This window comes from Schistocerca serialis, chromosome 2 (assembly GCF_023864345.2).
Source record: "Schistocerca serialis cubense isolate TAMUIC-IGC-003099 chromosome 2, iqSchSeri2.2, whole genome shotgun sequence".
Taxonomy (NCBI): domain Eukaryota; kingdom Metazoa; phylum Arthropoda; class Insecta; order Orthoptera; family Acrididae; genus Schistocerca; species Schistocerca serialis.
Window position 1 is genome coordinate 711,947,761 of NC_064639.1, and position 20,187 is coordinate 711,967,947.

Genomic DNA, 20,187 nt, shown 5'->3' on the forward strand with positions numbered 1-20,187 from the left:
GGGATTGGAGATACACTATGTGATCAAAAGTATCCGGACACCTGGCTGAAAATGACTTACAAATTCGTGGTGCCCTCCATCGGTAATGCTGGAATCCAGTATGGTGTTGGCCCATCCTCAGCCTTGATGTCAGCTTCCACTCTCGCAGGCATACGTTCAGTTAGGTACTGGAAGGTTTCTTGGGGAATGTCAGCCCATTCTTCACGGAGTGCTGCACTCAGGAGAGGTATCGATGTCGGTCGGTGAGGCCGGGCACGAAGTCGGCGTTCCAAAACATCTCAAAGGTATTCTGTAGGACTCAGGTCAGGACTGTGTGTACAGGGATGTTATTGTCGTGTAACCACTCCGCCACAGGCCGTGTATTATGAACAAGTGCTCGATCGTGTTGAAAGATGCAGTCACCATCCCCGAATTGCTCAACATTGGGAAGTAGTAAGGTGCTCAAAACATCAATGTAGGCCTGTGCTGTGATAGTGCCAAGCAAAACAACAAGGGATGCTAGTGTAGCTCCCTCCACGGAAAACACGACCACTCCATAATACCACCGCCTCCGAATATTACTGTTGGAACTACACACGCTGGCAGATGACATTCACCGGGCACTCGCCATACCCACACTCTGACATCGGATCGCCACGTTGTATACCGTGATTCGTCACTCCACACAGTGTTTTTCCACCTTTCAATCGTCCAATGTTTGCGCTCCTTACACCGAGTGAGGCATCGTTTGGCATTTACCGGCGTGATACGTGGCATATGAGTAGCCGCTGGACCATGAAATTCAAGTTTTCTCACCTCCCCCCCTAACTTTCATAGTACTTGCAGTGGATCCTGCTGCAGTCTGGAATTCCTGTGTGATGGTCTAGAAAGACGTCTGCCTATTACACATGACGACCCTCTTCAACTGTCGGATTTCTGTGTCAGTCAACAGACGAGGTCAGCCTGTACGCTTTTGTACTATACGTGTCCCTTCACGTTTCCTCTTCACTATCACACCGAAAACAGTGGAGCTAGGGATATTTAGGAAATATTGCGTACAGACGTATGACACAAGTAACACCCAATCACCTGATCATGTTCGAATCCGTGAGTTCCGCGGAGCGCCCCATTCTGCTCTCTCACGATGTCTAATGACTACTGAGGTCGCTGAAATGGAGTACCTAGCAGTAGGTGGCAGCACAATGCACCTGGTATGAAAAACGTATGTTTTGGGGGGTTTCCGGGTGCTTTTGATCAAACAGTGTATGTTGAGAGATGATATACCACTATACATAGAATATTGGAGAGGAGACGATAGAACCTTCCGACACGTATTGCGCTTTTCAAACTTAAACAGACATTCGACAAGGTAGATAGGAAGGCAATATGGAAAATTTTATAAAAACAGGGATATCCTAAACGTCTTATATCAGCAATAGAGATCGTGTATTTGAACACACAGACAGTTCTGCAAAATGAAAGAGAGCGGCAAGTATTAATTATAAGTCAAGGAGTAAGACAAGAATGTAGCCTTTCTCCGACACTGTTTGATATGTATTTGGACGACACCACTCGTATATGGCAAAGTACACTTCCAGCACAAGGTATTAATCTAAGAAAAAGCGAATTTATTAATACACTGATATTTGCTGACGACCTGCTGCTTATAGATAAAACAGAAGGTGGCTTGCAAAGAGCATTATGTAAGTTGAAGCTGTGTTCGTCACAAAATAAAGGTGACGGTTTTCATAGGAAGAAACCCCTAAGAGCCAAAATCATCATCAATAACCAAGTAATCGAACAAGTCTCCAACTTTATCTACTTTGGATACGATTTAGGAATACCAGAATGAAAAATGTTCCTATCATAGCACAAAAAAGGCAAATATATCCAGGGCAGAGTTAGCGATTTAAAAAAGGAAACAGCCATTCCACTTATCTGCCAGTTTCAGAGATATTTAAATCGAAACATCTTGACGATCGCACTTTTTTACTTGCTAGTATAAAACCATTCCATCTAATACAGTGCATCGTGTCCAATAAAGTAACATGATAAATGATGTCATACTTCCGCCTCCCAACCAGGATCAAATCCACCCCCAGAAGTTTTATACCCCCAGAAAAACTTTTTTAGCTATTACATTGCGGTCTTCAGCCATATGATATTATATATTGTCTACCAAAACTGGCAAATCTTTTGTATTTTGGGCACAGGATCAGCCTATAAATCGAAAGATGCAGGTGTGCCAATACCTACAGCTAAGAGAGCTCATTGCGCTGAGGAAGTAGGTTTAAATCGTAAAAACGTTTGAATATGTCACAATGTTTTAAATGTCTTTGAAGCAGCCAGATAATTCAAAGAGCTAGATCGCTTCTTTAACTCGTACATCCCTAACACTTTCCAGGGTATTTTTCATTTTGGTTTCCAACGTTTTACTCTACCACAATTTTGATATTAAACTACCACAGCTTGACAACCGATGTGGATTTTTGTTGACTCGGGAGACGACTGATTCGTTATAGGTTTTTTTATTGTCTTTCGAACCATGTTGCTTGTGTCGTGGCAGCGGATAAAGTTTTCACAAAACATTAGAACGACCATTGACTACACGTATTTGTCTGCCTTCTTAGACAATTTGAACAGATTCGCACATGTCTGAAACATATAAGTGGGGTGCGTAAATAAACTCATAAAGTACGTGTTTTTTCACGTGAAATCCGGCACCACAAGAAGAACATTGAAAAAACAAAATCAGCAACAACAAGCAGCTCAGTTTCTATAACGTAATTGCTGTCTCTAAGCTGCTCTGTGGAAGTGAGTCATGGATAATGAGAGAGGGATATAAAAGCCACGTACAAAAAGCGGAAATGAAATTTCTAAGGTCTGTAAAAGGATGTCCTAGACAAGATCGATTTAGAAATAAATAGATTAGAGGAGAGTTGCAAACATTAGCCTAAGAAAAGTGTAAAGACCATCTAGAACGTGTGAGTGAAAGAAGACTACCAAGAGCAGAAAGTGATACAAGCCAGTCGGAAGAAGTAGTGTGGGAAGACCAAAGAAAAGATAGTAGTAAATCATATGAAGCCACAACAGTTGCCGAAACCCTACTCATTGTTGAGAGGAGGAGGCGGAAGGAGAAGATTCAAATTTACCTTTTGTGTTCGAAAATTCCTCTTTTTAGGAATACTTTTCGTAACATTGCCAGTCTGTTTTTTGGGTTATACCCTGTCTATTCCCACCATCATCAGTTATTTTGCTGTCAGGTAACGAAACTTCTCAACTACTTTTATTGTCTCAGTTCCTAATCTAATTCGTTCAGCATAACCTGATTTCATTCGAGTAGATTTCATTACCGTTGTTTTACTTTTATTGACTTTCATCTTATGATCTCTTTTCAGAACACTATCCATTCCATTCAACTTCTCTTCCAAGTCCTTTGCCACCTCTGACAGAATTACGATGTTATCTACAAACATCAAAGTCTTTATCTCTTTTCCTACGACTAGAATGCTAATTCCCTCCCAGATTTCTCCTTGGTTCCGTTCCTGCTTGATCGATCTGCTGAGTGTGTAACGTAGGGGATAGGTTACAACCCAGTTTCAATCCCTTCTCAGACACTGTTTCCCACTAGTGTCCTGTTCTTATAACTGCCGTCTGGCGTCCGTGAGTCTGTATCCGCTCTAATTTCTCTCATTTTACCTTCATGAATATTTCACAGTATGTGAACATCTACGTCTACATCAGCACTCCCCACCTGACGGTGTGTGGCAGAGGGTACTTCTGATACCACTAACTGATCCCCCCTTCCCTATTCCATTCACAAATGACGCGTAGGAAGAATAACTGTCGGTAAACCTAAAAAATGGTTCAAATGGCTCTAAGCACTATGGGATTTAACATTTGAGGTCATCAGTCTCCTATAGAACTATTTAAACCTGATTAACCTAAGGACATCACACAGATCCATGCCCGAAGCTGGATTCGAACCTGCGACAGTAGTAGCAGCGCGGTTCCGGACTGAAGCGCCTAGCACCACTCGCCACAGCGGCCGGCGCTAAGCCTCTATACTAACTCTAATATCTCGAATTTTCTCGTTGAGTTCATTTCGCATGACGTAAGTGAGAGGAAGAAATATGTTGTTCGACTCTTCCCTGAAAGTACTCTCTCGAAATTGCAATAGTAAACCTTTCTGTGATACATAAAACCTCTATTGTAGCGTCTGCCACTGGAGTTTGCTGATCATCTCTGTAACGCCCTCGCGCCGACTAAACGATCCCGCCACAAAACGAGTCGCTCTTCCTTGGGTCTTCTGTCACTCCTACCTGGTAAAGTTCCCAAACTGATAAACAATACTCAAGAATCGGTTGAACAAGCGCCTTGTAAGCCACTTCGTTGGTGGATGAATTACATTTTCTTAAGATTCTTCCAAAGAATCTCAGTCTGGCATCTTATTTTTCCTACTGTTCGTTTTATGTAATCACTCCAGTTTAGGTTGCTCCGGTTGGTTGCTTATAGATATTTGACGGTAGATATTGTTTCGAGCAGTTTCTCATCGGTGGTGTAGTTGTACAGCAGTGCATTTATTTTCCTACGTATGCGCAATATGTTACATTTATTTACGTTCGGGGTCAATTGCCAGAGCCTGCACCATTCGTCAATTCTCTGGAGGTCATTCTACAAATCGTTACTTTCTTCTGGCGTTGCTACTTTGTTACAGACAACCGCATCATCTGCGAACAGCCTTAAAGAGTATCTGACGTTTTCTACTCGATAATTTATAAATATACTGTAAACTGTAACGGCTCTATCATACTTCCTTGAGGTACTCCGAAAATCACCTTTAGATCTGTCGATTTTCTTTCTTTAACAGCGACGTGTTGAGTTCTGTCTGTTAGGAAGTCTTGAATCCAGTTGCAAATCTGCTACGCTACTCGATGAGCTCGTATTTTTGTCACTACACAGCAGTGCAGGACGATGTCTAATGCCTTCCTGAAGTCAAGGAAGACGTTGTCTACAGCTCTGTGTATCGCATGTAGGAAGAGAGCGACCTGAGTTCCGTAAGATCTCTGCTTACGGAAGCCATGTTGATTTTTCGTTCCCCAAGAATGTCGTAAACATTAGTATAAAATATGTTTCACAATTATACAACTGACTGACATACGTGATTTAGGTTTACAATCACCTGCATTCGTCCGCGATCAGCTATCTCAATATATTCCATTTCGAAAATCGTACGATAACTGACATGATGGACCATGTTATTAACCTCCGACGTGAAATAGTTTCAGAAGACCGAACTCAGTATTTTGATTTTCTCTCTTTTATTTTCGTTACGATGCCATTATGATGACTGAAGAGAGCATTTCGAATCGCTTACTGATTTTATGTAAGGTTAAAACTTGTTAGGTTTTTAGCCGGAAAGGTTGACAAAAATTTTACTTTCAAAGTCATTAAACGCTTCTCTTATTACTTCTTACGTTCATTTTCGCTTCGTCGAGCTCTTGATTTTCAGCTGGATTTTGACTTCTCTTTAATCTGTGATGAAGCCCTCTTTGATTCGCAACAGTTTTCTAACTGTTAAAGCACATTGGATCTCTCCCGTCTCTTAAGACCCTGCTCGTAACAAACTCGTCTAAGGCATAATGAATAATGCTTTTAAATTTCCCCATTTTTGCCTCCCAAACCTCGATATTTGTTGTTGACAGTTCAGCTAATCTGCATTTCGTATCTTGTTACTCTGGCTAAACAATAATATTTTCCTATCTTCCTTGAAATTCCTTGCAATATCATTAGTCATAACTACTATCACGGCCTTATTATCACTGATACCCTCCTCTACGTTAACTAATTCGACAAGTTGAGGATTGTTTGTTGCTATGAGGTCTAAGATGTTACCTTAACGAGTTGTCGATGTCTTCGAAGTAATTTTCGCCCAAGACATTCAGAATACTGTCATATGAATTGCTGACTCTGGTACCAGTTTTGATAGCGCGACTCTCCCTGTCCATACCAAGTTGAAGTCACTCCGTATTACGATAGCATGATCAGGAAACTTATTCACGATAATGTGTACGTTCTCTCTGAAGCGCTATGCCACTACAGATGCTGCCGCAGGTGGTCTATAAAAGCATCCGATTACGATTTATGACTTATTTGATTATTAACTTGACTCAAATTAAATCAAGTTTGGAATCGTGACAACCTCGCTAGATGTTATCGCGTTCTATACGGCAGTAAATACGCCGCCACCATTGGCGTCTAACCTGTCTTTAAGATAACTACCGAATTTGAGACTTCGTTACTATTCTCTTCCGGTTTCAACCAACTTTCTGTACAAAATACTATGTAGGGATTACAGCCTTCAATAAGCGGTGCTAATTCTGGAACCTACCATGGACTGTCCATCTGTTTATCAATATTACATTTATCTTTTTTTATGTGTAATCTGCAGGGACAAACATTCTCTGGGAATAATATGGCTGATGTATCTTCGATTTCGGCAGTGCGTCCCCGGAACTGTAACTGTAAAGCTCACTTTTATACCCGAGTCAAGGTAGCCCCTGACGGCCGGCAACCCAGATAACACCACAGAAAACAAGGTTGTCTATGCCCAAGGCGTACCCAAATGCGCCATGGTAAACACCGGCTATTTACATACAAGATAAGGGAAACAGACATTGCGAGCACTACTTTCTGCAGGGGGAGCTCGAGCCACGACCTGCAGGAAGTATCACTACGCCAAAACCTTATTGGCTGGAGACAGCTATTTAGGCGCTAGAACCAGGCCTAAAGATCAGTTCAGTCCAGATGCCGACCTCGTGTACTGGGACTGTAGAAGATTACGTCTTCGTCCGGAATTGGACTGTTACTAGTGTGTGAGTTTGTTAGCACGAACCTTTGTGGAAAATTAGAAGTGAACTTTTGTTTGCCTGAATTAGGAGACTTTTTTTCGTTATTGTTACCTTTCGTTTGCATGTCTATTCATCAACCTTGTGAATTTACTTCAATAAAAGTTGTCTTTGTGAAAAATAGAAAACTGTCAGTCACAACACTCACAGTTTCACATATTATTTCTTTTATAACAGTACCAGAACCTTCAGTAGTATTCCCTCTGCTGCTGTACGGCGCAAGAATATTTAAGTAGGTAGCGCCACTTCATATGCAGTAAGGATGACTTGCACAATATACACTCCTGGAAATGGAAAAAAGAACACATTGACACCGGTGTGTCAGACCCACCATACTTGGTCCGGACACTGCGAGAGGGCTGTACAAGCAATGATCACACGCACGGCACAGCGGACACACCAGGAACCGCGGTGTTGGCCGTCGAATGGCGCTAGCTGCGCAGCATTTGTGCACCGCCGCCGTCAGTGTCAGCCAGTTTGCCGTGGCATACGGAGCTCCATCGCAGTCTTTAACACTGGTAGCATGCCGCGACAGCGTGGACATGAACCGTATGTGCAGTTGACGGACTTTGAGCGAGGGCGTATAGTGGGCATGCGGGAGGCCGGGTGGACGTACCGCCGAATTGCTCAACACGTGGGGCGTGAGGTCTCCACAGTACATCGATGTTGTCGCCAGTGGTCGGCGGAAGGTGCACGTGCCCGTCGACCTGGGACCGGACCGCAGCGACGCACGGATGCACGCCAAGACCGTAGGATCCTACGCAGTGCCGTAGGGGACCGCACCGCCACTTCCCAGCAAATTAGGGACACTGTGGCTCCTGGGGTATCGGCGAGGACCATTCGCAACCGTCTCCATGAAGCTGGGCTACTGTCCCGCACACCGTTAGGCCGTCTTCCGCTCACGCCCCAACATCGTGCAGCCCGCCTCCAGTGGTGTCGCGACAGGCGTGAATGGAGGGACGAATGGAGACGTGTCGTCTTCAGCGATGAGAGTCGCTTCTGCCTTGGTGCCAATGATGGTCCTATGCGTGTTTGGCGCCGTGCAGGTGAACGCCACAATCAGGACTGCATACGACCGAGGCACACAGGGCCAACACCCGGCATCATGGTGTGGGGAGCGATCTCCTACACTGGCCGTACACCACTGGTGATCGTCGAGGGGACACTGAATAGTGCACGGTACATCCAAACCGTCATCGAACCCATCGTTCTACCATTCCTAGACCGGCAAGGGAACTTGCTGTTCCAACAGGACAATGCACGTCCGCATGTATCCTGTGCCACCCAACGTGCTCTAGAAGGTGTAAGTCAACTACCCTGGCCAGCAAGATCTCCGGATCTGTCCCCCATTGAGCATGTTTGGGACTGGATGAAGCGTCGTCTCACGCGGTCTGCACGTCCAGCACGAACGCTGGTCCAACTGAGGCCCCAGGTGGAAATGGCATGGCAAGCCGTTCCACAGGACTACATCCAGCATCTCTACGATCGTCTCCGTGGGAGAATAGCAGCCTGCATTGCTGCGAAAAGTGGATATGCACTGTACTAGTGCCGACATTGTGCATGCTCTGTTGCCTGTGTCTATGTGCCTGTGGTTCTGTCAGTGTGATCATGTGATGTATCTGACCCCAGGAATGTGTCAATAAAGTTTCCCCTTCCTGGGACAATGAATTCACGGTGTTCTTATTTCAATTTCCAGGAGTGTAGAAAACTTGCTAATGTGGGCGCGACTGAAAACAGATAGATTGGTGTTAACTACTTAAATATTCTCCAACAGTAGTGAAGCAGATAACGATTCTGACACTGTAGTAAAACAGGTGTACCCTTCTGAAGATGGGCGTTATGGGCCGAAACACGTCGTAGCTTCTTGAAACCATTCGTAGATGGTTGGATGTTGGAGTTCAACAAGATCCAGCACGATTAAAGTAACATCGAGATCAGTTGTAAAAGTTATTTGTGTCACTTTGTACAGTATGAATACGGTAAGGCACAGGCGCCCTGCGGGAGACTCACTTGGCGTAGGCCTTCTCGAGCAGCGCGGCCCAGAACTCGGTGGGGTTGGAGGAGTGCATGAAGACCAGCCGGCCGCGGAACGTGGGCAGCCGGTCGTCCACCAGCACCTCCCGCCACTCGCCGAAGTGCCACAGCCGGAACCTGCGGGCAGAGCACCACCAACAAACTCGAGGATCACGCCAGGAAAAATGTTAGCCATCCACTTTAAGGAACACGCTGGTTTGCACCGCGGCAGCTGGTTTATTTATTACCAGGCCCTCATGTGACTCTCCACCGCTCATGACGGTGATGGCAATGAAATGTTGTGCATGTTTCTGTCGTTTGTATGACACCATCACAGTAAGATGAGTTGACCTGGGGACATGGCGTAACAGCAGAAAGGAGCTATTACGTCTGGACGTACCCATAACCACAGTGTGAATGAAGTTTCCCAGAAATTGGTGAATCAGAGTGCAATATTGTTTCACAAGCTATACTCTCATACAGGGTTGTCAGAAACAGTCTGATAAGATTGTAAGAGTGTTCCAGGGTAGGTTCTCCCGAGAAATAATTCTTAAGAAAAAAATTCAAAACGTTTTGCCGTTTCAGAGTAAATTAGCATTGAAGTTGGCCAATCAGGCTGTTGTACGCGCAATTTCAAGCGTCCTGCCAGCTACAGTAAGCGTCAGTTGTTCCACTGCCTAGATGATAGCGCATGAAACCTCTCAGCCTTTACCTCGGGTTCCATCTTTATTACCGTCCCATGTCCAATTTTTGTTCCGCTCTCTTCTACGGTTTTGGGAAACCAAAGGAAGGACACGTTGGTGACACCGTCTCTAGCGGGTCGCTTGGATTTACGCTCGCATCCGTCTGACTGGCTAACTTCGAACTCGGAAACGGCCCAACCTATCGTACTTCTTCCTCAACAATTATATATCAGCACAACCTACCCTGCAACACCCTTTAAAGCTTTTCAGACTGACAATCCTGTACATTTTTCGATGTATTTCCTTTATATGAATTGTAATGTATAATCAACTGCGTAAACGAGACTTTTTAACGAATACTGGAACTTACCTGACTTGGATTACATGTATAAAATGACTGATCCGCGCATACTACCGACTTGTAGTGGGGATGGTCTAATGTTGGGTAATGAAACGTTGGAGACAAAGGGACCAGACGAAAGGATGGAGAGCTTGGTTTGAGATCAAGCCAGACCAGCGCGGACACAGCCGTACCAGAGGTTCCGACCAGGAGGAGTGCCGCCGGATGGACAAACCTAGGCTGAACGACATTACTGTGTATACTGCATAAGAAGAAGACATAATGCGCTCTATAGCACTATGTATTAGGTTGTAGAGATCAGGTCCCAAAAACCACTATGTGTCACACATATACACCAAGGGGCTGAATGAACCCGGTAAACGACGTCACCCAACTCAGCGCACGATGTCACCGCCTTCAGGCAGAAAACAGCAATTAGTGCTGTAAATGCATGCCGAGTATATAAAAATTATTCCGCTGTATCGAATGTGTGTATAGACTATGATTAATCCAATTCATACTGCGTGAACAGGTTTCTTTCCCAAACCCTAACAATTTTAGCCTCCGTATCACTGAGTGGGGAAAATAACAAAAGAAAGAACTTAAGAACGATCGTAAAAGGTCTAAAGTAGGTTTTTTGTTCATTATATGAGAGACGTTTCATAAGCTAGTTTAAAGAAAATGGACCCACAGAATATGTTTTTCGCTATTTTAATACTTGCGAACCGAAAGGATAATTTCACTTCTTGCAGAATCTAGTAGTTTGTGAAAACAGAATTTAATTGTCATACTTAAAGTTTTACCGGCGTGTAGAATATTTCATCATATTCAGACTTACATCGGGACAGCAATATTTCATCTTCCGATATTTCCGCTGATAACCATGCAATCGTTTTCAAGGCGAGTCGATGACCGAATCATCATTGCCAATGTATCAAAGATGAAATATCTAGTAGGTTAACGAAATATTTAATTGCTGATTCCAAAGATCTATTTCAATATGTGTGACTGTGGTTAATGTTCCATTTCTGCGCGAATATTCTCCATCTTCTCCATCAACACAATCAGTACAATAGGTTTATCACCAAGTTTTCATCTCCATGTAATTTCGTAGTTGTTAGTCTTCTTATGTTGTACAGTCTTTTTGATAAAAAGCAGAGTTTAATACTGGTATTTCAAGAACGATTTTCTTTGAAGTAAAACCCTCCTCCATCATTCTTAATAAACCTCGCAATGTACTGTACGCCACGCGCAGCCACAGATCGTTTCTGACAAGCACAGAAAAATTCAAAGTAGATTATTTTTCATTAGTTGCTGCAACTGCTAATTTCAGTTTACTGTCGAGAACGTCAGTACACCAGACACAAAATAGTACGCTGAGCATGAGGTAAGCTACTTCTCTTTCAGGGCAGATCTCACTTTGGCTTCAAACGGTACGTAGTCAGAATTTCCAGATGTTGCGCCAAGTAAACAGATTAATTTACAGTGAACAGTGTTGGTTATCTTAAATAATTATTTTCTACTGTGATGAGCAGTGTTTTATTTTGTTGATACTTAAAGTCATTGCCTTCATGTTACGTAACTTTCATAACATACTTCAGTATTGAGTTTGTTAGTTAGTTTTCACTGAGCGCATAATTTATTTCTTTTGGTATTTAGTTAGCTCCATTTTCATTATTTCAAATTCAGCATTTAAGAAGAGTAAAATTTTATTTGGTGACACTGTTCACATGCGCAATACAGGGCCAACCAAGAGTAATGTTTGCTGAGTATTTGAATACAATATTTAAAGATCACGTTACTCGAGGAGAAAGTTCCTGGAAAAAGAATATTCAGTAATTCACATATCTAGATAAATTACATAGAAAGCTTACAACATTATTGAGGATGGAATGTACTTACACATTTAAGAGACTCAAAATGTTTACTATTGCTCTTATACACCTTGCGGTGGACGATCTTTGAGCACTTTCTCCCACCAGGAACTGCTACAAACGCGAACTGCCAAATGTCTACAAGAGATAATGTGCCGCTCGCAGCCGTGTAACACGGCATCAAAACAGAGGTCGTAAAAAGATGCAGCCGGCAGGAAGGATTCAATGACAGTCGGTTCTGAACGCGGCAGGAACTGTCAGCGAATGCAGGTCCAACTCAACCACTTTGCGAGCAAACATTGTGAAGAGCAGGGGATCTTTGGAGCCGAGTACCTTGCTAAACGTCATTGATCACAGCGGCTTATACGGGTGCACGTTGTCAATGGGCTACAAACACACAAACTGAAAAGAATCTAGGCTCGCGGGCCGGCTCATCACATGATGCGACAGCAGCGCTCATAGCCCACAAAGTCAAAACTATAGTGCCCGTGATTCATATTTATGGGCAAACACATCGATATGAATGGTGTGAATGGCACCCCCTTCCCGACATGCCACGATAGCAAATTATGCAATTAAACATGCTGTTCTTTACGTACTTTCATTTTATATTCAACCCGTCTTCAGACGTTTACGAGTACATTTATTCACGTATCGTGAACATCGTTTCTTTCCCTGCAGTTTTACGATTGCTGTCTTAAAAAGTACCATTGTAGAATTGTGCAACAATGTTCACGGCACTTAAATAAATGTAAACATCTGAAGATGGGTTGCCAACTGTCCTGAAATGTCATCGTGTAAAAATGAACCCCTACAGAAGGAATGGTTGCAGTAATTCATTATAAATTACCTTGAATTTCGACTGTTGTGACGTTTTAACACGTCAACAATGGATAAGAATTATTTACTAATGTTAATAAGAGAAGGACCTGAACAACAAAAGACGGCATTGAGACAAGCAGTCAGAGTAGACACGCAGTTAGAAGTGACTTTGCGATTGTTGGCCACAGACACCTCATCAGAATGTTTAAAATTTTGTGTTTTAATGTACAAAAAAAACTGTTAGCAAACATTTTTTAAAATATTTGTCAAAAAAGACTTTTGATGACTGATCGTATAGGCATGGGTTTTTTCCGTAACACTAAATAAATTAAGTTGTCATATGAAACTTCCTACACTGGCGCACATTTTTAATCTGCCTGGAAGTTTTTATCAGCGCACTCTCCGCTGCAGAGAGAAAATCTCATTCTGGGCCATGATATCTTTGTTCATTTTAAAAAATTTAAAAGTCTACACAGCTTGAACTTAATATTATTAGCTGTATTATACGGAAGCAAAAGTGGAGAAATGCGAGCAACAGACGCGAATATCCAAAAATGCCTCACAGTCGGAGGAAAATGCGATCGCCTCGCCCTCTCTCGCTCTCTTTCCCACGAAATTCTTCCGCCGGACTAATTGAAGCCAAGCGCGGGCCGGATCCGGCAGATATTATACTTCACTTTTTGCCCAGAACATACTTATTGCCAGTTCAGTTTGACCATTTTTGCTCGAACTGTTGCATTTTGTCAGACATTTCATAGAGTAGGAATACAGCATCGAGAGCCAAACATAAAAAAGAGCCACCACTGCTCTTCTGAACGCGTACGAGCATGTCGGAGTTTCTCCGAAAAATAACTTTCGCCGATGGTATCCGGGTGGCCATTAAGATGGCTCCGCTGCGCATTCCGGTTGGCTGCGCTATCGAGGGAAACAGCGGCCGGCGCCGCGTCAGCTCGCGAGCTATCGATAGGATCGCACGGCGCAGCACGCCTTACTTACTGCCCATTGTCGGGCCGGCACCACTTCCTCCAGAGATTACATTGTTCACGGCAAACGCTGCATAACACCGAAACGGGCCACCTCGCACCAGACCAGACGCTTATGCAATGATGGACTGCTGCGGTCTCGGCCCACCGTGCGCATATCACTTGGACAGCGAGTAAGTCCTCTTCGTTCACGTGCACTCTGAAGCCTCGTGTTTTTTTTTTTTTTTTTTTTTTTTTTTTTTTTTTTTTTTTTTTTTCCCAGCGAGTTTCCCGTTGTAGTGGGCTCAGCTCATAAAGATTAACTGCTCATCCACGAACTGGTTTAATATAGCTGATTCAATGGTTCACGGCCGTCGCGTCGGATAATGTTGTGGAAGCTGCACAGTATTTCGACGAGACAGCTGCTCGTCATCTTCAGGTGCTTACTGAGGTGTTGCTGCAATGGGTCGCCAATAAATACGCTGACTCACTAGAAGAGCGTCAGTAAGCACCTGAAGATGACGAACAGCTGTCTCGTCGAAATACTGTGCAGCTTCCACGACATTATCCGACGTGACGCCCGTGAACCATTGAAGCACTTACTACGTCGGGAAAGTCTTAAACAGCACATGTGGTTTATTATAATTTCCATACTCGGTGACTTTCTGGTGGGTGCAGATGATCACATGTACAAATAACGCCGAAAGGAATAGAGAAATTATATGACTTTTCTAGCTTCTTCCTTCGTTCTCTGCCCGTCGAATAGTCAGTAGTGTCCCTCGTTCACTATTTTTCCCAACTTTTGCAAGTTATGAATATGTTGTCAATTTCAGACCTTCTTTTGTTTTGCTTTATGTTAACTGATCGTTCCGTAGGTTCTACCTAAAAGATTTCATACATTATGAATGAAAAATCACGCGACATTAGTGTAATATTCTACATTATTATTTTACAAACCTGTTTCCAGCTGTTACGCCATCGTCAGGTTCAAAGATAAATATGTGTGGCTATTAATTTTTTGCTGAATGAAAGATTTTAAATTAGGTGCATAGGGAGCGATGAGTGTCACAATTGGTTCTCAAAGTCGACGACTGTTGTTGTCCGATTTAGGACTAAAAGGACAGAAATTACTTCAGTAAAAATATTTAGATTAGGTAAAATATGCGGCACATTAAATAATGAATTACATGACAAATTACAACACCTGTTCTGAGGAAATACGCAAGTTGAACAATATATAGTAAACTTTGATGACAAGTTCCAAGAGGGTGACTGAATAAGAGTTTTATCTATAACGGGTCCATTATTACAAACAAATAGAATATTACAAGTGGGACTAAGCAGGTATGTAAGACAACTGTAATTATACATAGTAGAATTTTAGTAGGGCAAGCGAAACAACAGTAACTGAATCAAAGGGAAAATGGGGTATATGAGTAGGAGGGGAAATCTAAAAATTGGTCAGGATGGAATTATTAATAGCACGTGCAGTTAGAAGTGGCGAATGAAGGAACTGCGTGTCACCGTTCAGTACTCAATGCGTGCAAGTGGACACATGTTTATTAATTTCCATTATTTCAAGGTAGTTCGTCTTCCTCCCTTTGCGGGTGTTACGTAAAACCTCATATTGCACCTCGTAACTGTGACGTCCTTCAAGTAGGTGGTCTGTAGAGTCTCCTTTCCTACGACTGCAACTTGTACGGTGTTCCGTCGCGCAGGTGGATATTACTGGCCCAGCCCCTGTTTATCTGTCTGACGTACTCACGTTTTGTCTTCCTCGTTCATTCTGCTTTCTAGTAATATCACAATAAAGTGGCTATGTCCCTTGATACTCCTTCACAACGAACTTTTCTCTCTCATGTTCTTGAAGATACATTCATTGGTCATTTGTCCACGAAATCCTTAGGTCTCTTCTCCAATATCATGCCTCGAAATCTTGTATTATTCTCTGTTCTGGATCCCCTGTTGCCCGTGCCACCGAACCATATAGAACAACATTCCAAATAAAGGTTTTTTCATGTTGTTTTCTGGTGTTTAGTAGCTTGTTGTTATTGTCGAATGGTTGTGCATTTAATCTCCTGGCAGGGTCTACCATCCTCTGTCATTCAAATACCTAGGTGACTACCTTGTACCTTGCTTCACATTCTCTCCATCCAGAAGCATGTCTGTTGCTACTGGAAATTTACTATATTCAAGGAGTTCGGTTTTTTTCTCATTTATTTTCACGCTGCAGCTTTTTGGAGAAAGCTTGTCCATGCCTTCTATGGTCTTTTGAAAACGATTTTCAGATTTACTAACACTGCTACATTATCTGCAAATTTAAGAATTTATAATTTGTTTTGCACATGCTGGTTTTTGCTTTCTCAATGTAATACTGAAGATTAATGAGAAAAGGCTGGATCCACGCCGAACACACCTTTCTTTACTGTTGAAAATTTTGCGTCGCTGTCTTTTCTTTTGACAGCTAGTGTCTGATTCCTGTAAACCTGATGGATGATTTTCCTTTCTAGGTGATTCACCGTAATGTGCATTACAATTTGCATCATTTTAGTCTACATTTTAAAATTGTTTTCTAAATGAAAAAAGCTTGCCAAAAGTGGTTTATTAATTCTCAGCCTTTTTTTCACAAAGTACTTCTAAGCTAGTTGTTGATTCTCTTGTTCCGTTTTTCAAAGTGATCAGATTTATAGAACTATTGCCAGGTTTCTGTTTATCACCTAAATCAAGTCGGAAGTACATAGTACTAAGTAATTCACACTTAAAATAACGACATTAGATGGAAGGTTACTTCGCCTAAACAAAGAACGTTGGTCACAAAAACACGAAATGTTTCAGCTGAGAACCAGCCGAAAGAGGTCATTAGCAAACATTTTACTTCCTCCGTTGCTAGAACTACTTTGTGAAAGTCGTGGAGTGAATATGGCACGCTTATTTCTATATTCATCCAACTACGTATTTCAACGTGAACCATGAAGTAGAGCGGGCTCAAAATAAACTAGCCCATAGCTGCGCAGTCGGGGAGGGGAGGGGAAAATGGAAGTGTTGGGGGCCCCGCTGACGACCATAAACATACGTCTAGCATAATTTATGAGCTTCAGCTAACATGTCTGCAAACGATCGTATTAACAGAGTATGTCAGGACGACTAATAATTCGAGGAATACAGACATTCAAAGTAAACAGTACCGGAAGTGATACAGTTGCATAAACGAAGCACCAAGCAAAGCGAAACAAGATTGACCATATACTGCCAGAAGAAAAAGTCGTAAAACAAAAAAGGGGTAAAAAATGTAGCGTAGCGGACAGCGTATCTTCGTACAATAGTGACAATGTAAAAATAAAGAATGTGCGTCACCTTGAGATTATGTGTCAGTCCCCTGATCATCTGTTCTGTAATATTCCTAAAAATATATTATCATTTTTTCTGCATCTTACCGAAGCAGTGATGATTCGGAAATTCTTGTAGCTATGTTTTCCCGACTCTTCTTTATTGTAAGGTTGAAATAGCTTGCGGTTCCTGCAATCCTGTCAAACACACTTTTAACAAGATTTGTACTTCTGATAAGAAATTAGAGTGTCACTGCATATGACCCCGCATGTCTTTCACACAATCAAAAAAAATTGACGTTAACTCTCGACTAAAGCACTGAACCAAACAAAAATAATATCTGTACGATGCAGTGGAACAGAATCTTCGATCACTCTACTGTCTTGGCCACCTGAGTAGTTGAATGTAAATATTTCCTCATAAAATGTATTTAACTATTTTTCAAAAATATTCAAATGTGTGTGAAATCTTATGGGACTTAACTGCTAAGGTCATCAGTCCCTAAGCTTACACACTACTTCTCCTAAATTACTCGAAGGACAAACACACACACCCATGCCCGAGGGAAGACTCGAACCTCCGCCGGGGCCAGGCGCACAGTCCATGACTGCAGCGCCTTAGACCACTCGGCTAATCCCGCGCGGCTAACCATTTTTAACCATCATGATTCGGGAAATAATTAAAAATGTTTATGTTTAAGATTGAACAAGTAGCAATGGACTTCGTATACCGCTTTGGGAATGGATCATCTTCGTGCCGGTCAAAGATTCATATTTAGCCGACGGCCACCATTAGCGAGCAGATACTGGCTTTGTTCTCATTCCCTCTGTGACCGTAATCTATAGTAGTGCAGGAGATTATTAGCGGAAAGGTATAAAGGGATAATTTTGTCGTCTGAATAAACTTGTTAGGCTTAACATTACTATTAATGACGATTTATTTCACAGTGTAGCACTTCTACTGGTTTCAACGAAGACGCAAAGCAGATGCGTAAAGAAAGAACCTCATTTTAGTATCCCATCTCTTTCTCATTAAATCGTAATCCACTATAGCCGACACAATCGTTTTGAGAGATTCAGCAACTGTATTGATATTTGAGATAATTCTCATTTATTTTTCCGTCCCAGTTGCATTATTTAATTAGATTACATGTTTCAATCACTTTAGGTCATCTTCAGATATAAATAGTTGCGTTAGAAACCCGTCTCGTGTACTCACACAGTACTCTGTAAGAGGTTCTGAGTAGACAAGGCGGTTTGGTGCCGCAACTACTTAGATATGAAGATGACCCAGAGTGATCGAAAGTTGCAATCTAATTAAAAATATGCAGTTGAGAGGAACAATAAATTAGAATTATCTTACAAACAGTATTAATACACTTTCAATAACCATTATTTGTCAATGAGTTACAGTTTATATTGCTCTTTTTTTTGGGAAGTATAAAATTTGTCATTTCTAATTCTTTACGTATTCAGGCAATAATTTCATTTGGAAAAAATTGGCAGTACCAGAATCGGCAATGAAGTGAATATTTCACTAAAGTAATAAAGACTAGCGCTTCATGTGAATGTGTTTATTATTAGACAGGGTAGTGTTTGAAAGCGACTCTAACTCTTCGACCAGTTTATGTCACTGTTTGGGAAATCTCGAATTTTGTTCGATCTTTTGATCCGCCTGCGATCTAGTAACTTTTGTTGGTACATTATCAGAACGACCTGACTCGGCTTTTTTATTGCACTGTGGATGTCAATAATAAAAATAACTGTCAAAACGGACTGAAATATTTTCTGGGGTCCAGATCACGCGCAACTGAGGGAACTAATAAATAAATAAAAGACTGCAACTTTCATTCTGTCCAACTCTCGAGGTTTCGCTCGTCCCGCGATCTAGTGACGTCCAATGGTACTATCTCCCAAGAGGGGTCTTGTCGCTGTAATTCATATAGTCAGTTTATTACGATATGTTTCGTTTGCTCGGTCTTTGGTGCTCGATAAATTTTCTTCATTGTTTCATCTGAATATTGCTGTCTTGATTTCAAACTGATTAAAATATGGTAACGTTTTTACCCGTTATTCTAATTCCTTGAACAGCGACTGAATTCTCCATTCGCAACTTACTTGGTAAATCAGTATCGTCTCCTATAAACAAATAAAATATTGTGCTGGGTTCAGTCAAGTATTATTTTTCGGAGGACATTTTCGTCTTTGTTAACTTTACATGAAAATCAGCATAAATGCTTACACAGGGTGTTCAAAAAAAGTGTTGAATACTTTCAGAGGTGGCACTACTCGTCGAAAGAAGACATATAAGTCCAATACACATGGATTGACAAACGTATAGTTGCCGAGGTAAACACGTGCTGCGAGACGCTTGGTTGCGGGTGTTATCACAGTCGTTGCATTGGCGCTCCGTTAAACGTGTCGGCAAGTAGAGTACCCCACCTACCATTAGGTGTTCTGCAGTCAGTTGTATGGTTCATGTCGTGTTGTAGGCTACGTTAGTTTTCGCCGTGTTTTTGTGCCTTATTATACATTACTGTCAACCCTGGATACGTATCATGGTGTTTCACCCTCTTCCAAAAGCGGATTCACTTATGTGTTTACTGTTAATTCGCTGTTTGTACGTACAAAGAGTACAGTACATTTAGATTTCTCTCTTCCACCACTTGTTAGCAACGGAAACCTGCTACTCCACAAGGGAATTGGGGTTATGGTATTCTGCTATGGTTTAACAAATGGACGTAGCCTGCGAGCCTGTGTACTATATGCTGAAAACTATCCACAGCGCAGAGTGCCCTCTAATAATAAGCTGTTCGTCAGACTTTTCCAGTATCTGAAGGACGGAGGTACCCTTGCATCTCGGAAGACTGACAATGGAAGTCCCCACACAGTCCGCACGCTTGACATGGAGGAGCGTGTGGTACGTTCAATGGAAGAAACCCGTGAGACCAGAGTGCGACCATTAACAGCAGCAGAAGACGTATTTCACTCTCTTATCTTGGGGCTACTTCATGAACAGTTGCTGTTCCCACGTCATCTACAGCGTGTTCAAACCCCAAGGCCACAGGACCATCGTGGCAGACGGCGACTGTCAACAGCTGTTGCAGAAGTATGCCATAGATCCACTGTTGTCAACAAAGATTTTACTTACCGATGAGATAGAGTAAATTTACATAATCAGCATGTGTGGGCAAATGTAAATCGCCATGCATTTCAGGAAAGATGGTTTCAACACTGATTCTCAATCAACGTATGGACAGGCGTATTTGGCGATAGATTT

General features: G+C 42.3%; 1 protein-coding gene across 1 annotated transcript in view; it reads right to left on the reverse strand.

Annotated features, from left to right (window-relative positions):
• The window catches only part of LOC126457894 (calpain-9-like), a 1,049,120-nt gene that overhangs the window by 93,488 nt on the left and 935,445 nt on the right, over window positions 1-20,187 (reverse strand). The window contains exon 5 of the mRNA XM_050094564.1: window positions 8,898-9,038. Within this exon, the coding sequence (XP_049950521.1) occupies window positions 8,898-9,038 (141 nt within the window). The remainder of the gene's footprint in view (window positions 1-8,897; window positions 9,039-20,187) is intronic.